This window comes from Hyposmocoma kahamanoa, unplaced genomic scaffold (genome assembly GCF_003589595.1).
Source record: "Hyposmocoma kahamanoa isolate Upper Pololo Valley unplaced genomic scaffold, ASM358959v1 88, whole genome shotgun sequence".
NCBI lineage: Eukaryota > Metazoa > Arthropoda > Insecta > Lepidoptera > Cosmopterigidae > Hyposmocoma > Hyposmocoma kahamanoa.
Window position 1 is genome coordinate 3,669,322 of NW_020654466.1, and position 6,000 is coordinate 3,675,321.

A 6,000-nucleotide genomic window follows, 5' to 3' on the forward strand; every position below is an offset into this window, starting at 1 on the left:
AATACCTCCCTACTTTCCATCATTGGGGAATTTGCTGACAGGCTTGGGTTCAACCCCTATGTTGTGGATATTCCAAAGATTCGAACGAAGCGTTACGCTTCCACATTCATATGACGAAATTCATATGGAGTGGAAGTTCCCTGCCTGCAGACTTGTTTCCCGAACGTTATAACTTGGACCTTTTCAAGGCTAGAGTGAATAGGTATTATTTAGGTGTGCCTGCTCCATCGTCGACCTCATCGTCACTTTCCACGAAGTGAGAAGGAGGTCAAATGCGCACTCACATTTGTATAAAAAAATGCAAAGATCGAATACATAGAAAAATTTTCTTCGACTCGATGGGCCTTGAACTCACAACCTGCAGAACGAAACAATAAACAGCAAGCAGTCAAATGGCACAAAGACGTGTGCTATTTGCTGTGGTAGCTACTAGTTAGCACCTAAAAGAAAGGCTCGTTACAGCGTGTCTTATTTTTTTTTTTTGTAGGTATTTGCCTAGACCGCATCGGCGTGAAAGCGATGGATTCCCGTGACTCCCTTCAGCGCGGCCGTTTCTTCCCTTTCATGCCGCGCAGTCATCTTTTCCCAACTAAAGACAAGAAGTTCTGGTACTGGAGCTACATATACTACCCCACTGATGAGGTGAGAACAAACAAATTAGAATTAAGTCTATTGAATGTCAGACACCACCATCATATTCAATAGATTTCTCACAGATGGCGCTACGGTAAAAAAGTCGTTAAAAACCAAAATAAAGATATGCAATAAGCACATAGAAAAATTCGTAAGGTCTGCTAGTTCGTTCCGTGGCTTAGTTGGCATAGAGTCTGCCACGGTTTGCTAGAAAACTTTGGTTCTTTGTATTGATAATTATTACAAACAAATTACAAGTTAACACAAAAACTTGTGTACAGGGTGTCCCAAAACTCAACGTCAAGCGGGCACTGGGTGAGAGGCCAGGTTATATCAGTTCTCGGAAAAATAAAAAAAAATCTTTGTCACTCGGGAAAGTAATAATAGCCAATTTTTGAAAATGTTAAAAATCGATACTCTAGACCACATTTAGAGGTACTGTCACCACAAATATTCATATTTTGCAGTGATTTTTTTTTAACATCATCCTTAATAACCAGGCTATGTATTGCATTCACAAATCAAACAGTAAACTACATGAATTCAGTAAAAAAAAAAAAGTTTCATTTAGTCTTAACTTTCATAAATTATGTCAGCTAACTTTGACACTTCATATTTTTTTAAAAATGTACTATACTACCCATGGCACGTTCTGTGAAAAGTTGGCGCATCTAATCAAGATTTCAGAATGGTACAATAATTGCCACTTTTCGCATCATAAATACTATTATTTTTTTTTTTGCAAAATGGACCTCGTTTCAAAAAACTCATACTTTGATAAATAATTCTTTTGTATGCTTAAAGATTGGCTTTAGCGTCGTGTAAGTGAGATGGCCGTATGTGATAGAGTGAGATAGTTTGTTGATGAAACTCAATGAAACTTTTTTTTTTTTACTGAATTCATGTAGTTTACTGTTTGATTTGTGAATGCAATAAATAGCCTGGTTATTAAGGATGATGTTAAAAAAAAATCACTGCAAAATATGAATATTTGTGGTGACAGTACCTCTAAATGTGGTCTAGAGTATCGATTTTTAACATTTTCAAAAATTCGCTATTATTACTTTCCCGAGTGACAAAGATTTTTTTTTTTTTTTCCGAGAACTGATATAACCTGGCCTCTCACCCAGTGCCCGCTTGACGTTGAGTTTTGGGACACCCTGTATAGTGTGAACAACAAAAGTTCGTATTTAAGCTAATTATAAAAACCAACAAATTTAATAAAAATAAACTGAGTTTTCTAGATTTAGTTGAGTTTAGAGTTTTTAAGTAAATGGACTTGTTCTTAATCATTACGTAGCCCTAGAACAAAGATAGGAATACGATGGAACGAATTCGCCCACAATATGCCTATTCAGTCGCACTTTATTATACTCGGGGTTGTGTGTGCTCGGAAACACAGTTGCAGGCATGGAATTCCATTCCTGGGCTGTGCGCTTAACAAAAGCTCACGAAAAGAGCTTAGTACGCCTGAAGGGAATATCGACCACGTAGAGATGATATCTCGCCCAACGTCTGGATATCCGATGCACAGTATTATTTATTGACATATAAATCTCATTCCTGATTTTCATACATTAAAATATATCGAATGTCATTAGTGATATTTCGCACCCTTCGTGGAAGAATAGCTTAAATGGAGTTACGTCAAAAACCTTTATTGTTCCATTAGATACAGAAAAATATAACACACATCCTCTCAAATTTTGTACCTCTATCGACTAATATTGTAGATTGAGTTACAAAAATTGGAGAGGATGTGGGTTGTATTTTTAACCGACTTCAAAAAAAGGAGGAGGTTCTCAATTCGACTGCATGTTTTTTTATGTATGTTACGCGAAAAGTCCGGCAAACTGTGAACCGATTTTGATGATTCTTTTTTTGTTGGAAAGAAGGTACATCAGAAGTGGTCCCATTTAAATTTGAAGAAAATATTCAACCGCTAAGGGTGGCAAACTAGGGGATGAATGACTTTTGAGGTCGGTTTTTTAGTACTTGTACTGTTTATCTGTATCTAACGGAGCATAAACATGTTTAACGTAACTCCACTTATCGTCGCTTTACTTTCATAAACTCGTATCTTTAAGCACAAAGGTACTGAAATGCAAAAAATGGATTGTATATGTAAATTTTGCAGGTTTACTTTAAGAGTAGATAAAAGCCAGTGTGTGAACATGAAGGAAATGTTATGTGAAATTAGCCTTTTTTTTTAAAAAAAAGAGGCTAATTTAAAAAAAAAAGACTAATTTCACATAACATTTCCTTCATATTCACACACTGGCTTTTATCTACTCTTAAAGTAATGCATCCAAATTAACACCCTTGATAAGAAATTTAAAATAAATAGAAAGTTTTGCCATCTCCTGAACAATCACTCTTATTATATTTATATTACATATATTTCTCAAAGTCGTATCTTATAGATACGACTTTAGAAAGTAAGGCATCGTTATAGCATTCTTCCACGAGGGTTGCGATTTTAAAATGGACGGTTAAGATTTTTTTACCCAATAAAGTTTAGTAATTGTACAATATATTAGTAAAGGTACTTTTAATTTTATTTAATGCAAAAATGGTGTTTATTTATGTGAAAATGTTCCTTATTTTAATTTAAAGATTTATTACGATCGTCAGCTGAAATATTGTGAAACTTTTTGTTACACCCTGTTTATCAGATAAAAAGATATGTGTGCAAATACTACACCACCGGTCTAACACCAAACATTTTTTTAAACGCAACAAATAAGCATTAGAGTCGAAATTTTACCTATTTTTGAAGCGCAAGTCGGTTACGTATGAAATAATGGCTTTCGCTCACATAAAGCTCGACTACGCCTCGGGTAAAACATATTAAAAAATTATCTTTAATCTTTCTTTCTACAGTATATTTTACAATACAGCAGTATTGCCTATGGACAGCGCCGCCATTATCAGATGTATTTTGTTTTCCCGTCCATAATTTGTCTAAAGAACACTTGCTTAAAGTCCAATTTTGAATGATTCGTTTAGAATCGAGAGTTACTCGTTAATCTATACCATAGTTTCCTAAAGAGATCCCTACCACTGGGCGCTGAAGAGTCTTAGGGGGGCAGGGGCGGTAGGGGCCTCGGAAGCAATTGGGGGATTTTAACGCTGTCCTGGAATGCAATCATTTGAAAAAAACCGAATTATCTATATAAACCACACTACAAATATATTTTTTCTTGAGATTTTTTGTGTTGAGTTAATATAAAAAATACGTATTTATACTGGGTGACGAAATACTTTAATAGATTTCTCATAGATGGCGCTACGGCTGAAAAGTCGCCGAAAACCAAATACAAAGATCTGAAAAACAAGCACATGAAAAACTTCGTGAAATCCGTTCCGTAGCTTAGTTGGTATGGCATCTGGCACGGTTTGCTAGAAGACGTGGGTTGGAATCTGGCAGAATCTATTATATATATTTGTATTAATAATTATAAAAAATAGGTGTTTTCAATTGTTTTTTGTGGTGATGGGCGTTGGAGCTTTTTTATCTTGCCTAAGTGGGCGGTGAGCGTAAAAGTTTGGGAATCTATGTCTACTCATCTACCAAACTGGATCGGAGAAAGCTGTGAAATACCACTGTTGTATACTCCGCTTTGGAAATTTATTTGGCTTATCGGCAAAGTGTAGTAGTAAAAAAACGACGACCTTACTTCAGCTAGAAACTCAAAAACTCTTGTTTTCAATTTCATTTGAATTTAAGTTTATATTACCTCTATTGCAGGGTCTTGACTGCTGTTCAGATCACGCTGTATCTTTCCATTACGTAGCGCCACAAGAAATGTATGTATTAGACTATTTGATATACCATCTGCGACCTTACGGCATCAGCTACGGCTCTATCGAAGATCACAAAGAAGTTAAAATAGGCAACAATGTTAGCACTATGGCTGTTACTGGTAGCCGATAAGTGGAAGTTGCAAGTCGGTTTTAATAGTTCAAAAATTTTGTACAAAGCAATTTTTTTAGAAATGACAAAAATAGTTTTTATATTATGAAACTGTTCGTGGTACAGCCATGTGTAAGAAATAAAACATATTTGGTCATAACTAACATGGTTTAGCGTTTGAACCAATATAGGAAAGGGATTTTTCAAATTTGAAAATACATTTCGTTTTCATTAATAGTAGTTTATGTGACTGCATCGAGTATATAATCAGAAATAGAGGCGAAATAAGGGCCATATTATATTCCTGGTAACACATTAGCGATACAGCTCTTATAAATATCGACTCTCGTTTGCACTGAAATATAGACAGGCCTGAATATATATATATGAATATACGAAGACGTACACACTGACCTGTGTGTACGTCTCCGTATATTCCAAAAAATATTCTATGTTTATTGTAATAAAGATAATATCTCTAACAATGCCGTGCTGTCTTTTCGGTGGTGTGGGAAAAACAGCAAAACCTCTAATTACAAAACAAGCGGAATCACATTTCATCGGTAATTAAATATTAAATATGTAATTTTGCAATTTTTTTTGCAAAGCTCAAGTTAACTGGTCGATCTGAAGTGAAACAGTTGACGACCCGTCAATTGTTTCGAAATCGGGCTAGCCAATCGGAGCGCAGTTGTCACGGTAATGATATGGCAGAATAATTTTCAAACAAATAATTTTACATTTCGTCTCTATTTCTGGTTATATACTCGATGTGTAACATAATGAAAGGAATTAAAATACGAGTGTGGGTTACTAATTATTTGACATAAAAGTATTTTTTATGTCAAATTATTAGTCCTACCTAACCTAAAACTACACCTACGTCATTGACGTGCCATCGAAGAGCAGAATATAAAAAAAATTGCAATGGCAGTTGCATAGTAACGTCATGGCTAGCCTGTGACAAGACACTGGCAGAATACGAACTTTTAGCGGAATACCAAACTTACAGATTCCTGCCATTGACACTATTGGCACACAACTGAGGTGATTTAAATGTAAGTGCTCAGGGTGTGCCACACGTACTAAGAACATGATAATACGCCATTCCGAAAGGAAGTGAAAACGAATATATATGTAGTATATTATTTATGAACTATTAAAATCATGCTCTCAAAGCTTAAGGACTGTTTTGCACGAACGCTTTTTACGTCACGTAAAAACGGTGTAGGTATATAAGGGTTACCTATCAGTAGTCCGAAATGACATTTTCCAGAAATAACGTTTGTTCGAATTTTCATAACCTCGAAAGTAATTTTGAGAGGAAAATGTTTTTTCTTTAAACCTAACTTAACTTAGCCTAACCTAACCGAACCTAATCGTGTCTGCGATAAACATCCAACATATCCTGAAAGAACAACGGTTTCGTTATAATTCGGTTTTCGGTGTAA

At 35.3% G+C, this 6,000-nt stretch overlaps 1 protein-coding gene across 1 annotated transcript in view; it reads left to right on the plus strand.

Moving 5' to 3' along the window:
- The window catches only part of LOC113235649 (glycoprotein-N-acetylgalactosamine 3-beta-galactosyltransferase 1-like), a 34,968-nt gene extending 30,173 nt beyond the window's left edge, over positions 1 to 4,795 (plus strand). Inside the window, exons 7-8 of the mRNA XM_026471470.1 lie at positions 488 to 642; positions 4,385 to 4,795. Of these exons, the coding sequence (XP_026327255.1) occupies positions 488 to 642; positions 4,385 to 4,570 (341 nt within the window). The 3' untranslated portion in view covers positions 4,571 to 4,795. The remainder of the gene's footprint in view (positions 1 to 487; positions 643 to 4,384) is intronic.
- Positions 4,796 to 6,000: the final 1,205 nt, after the last annotated feature.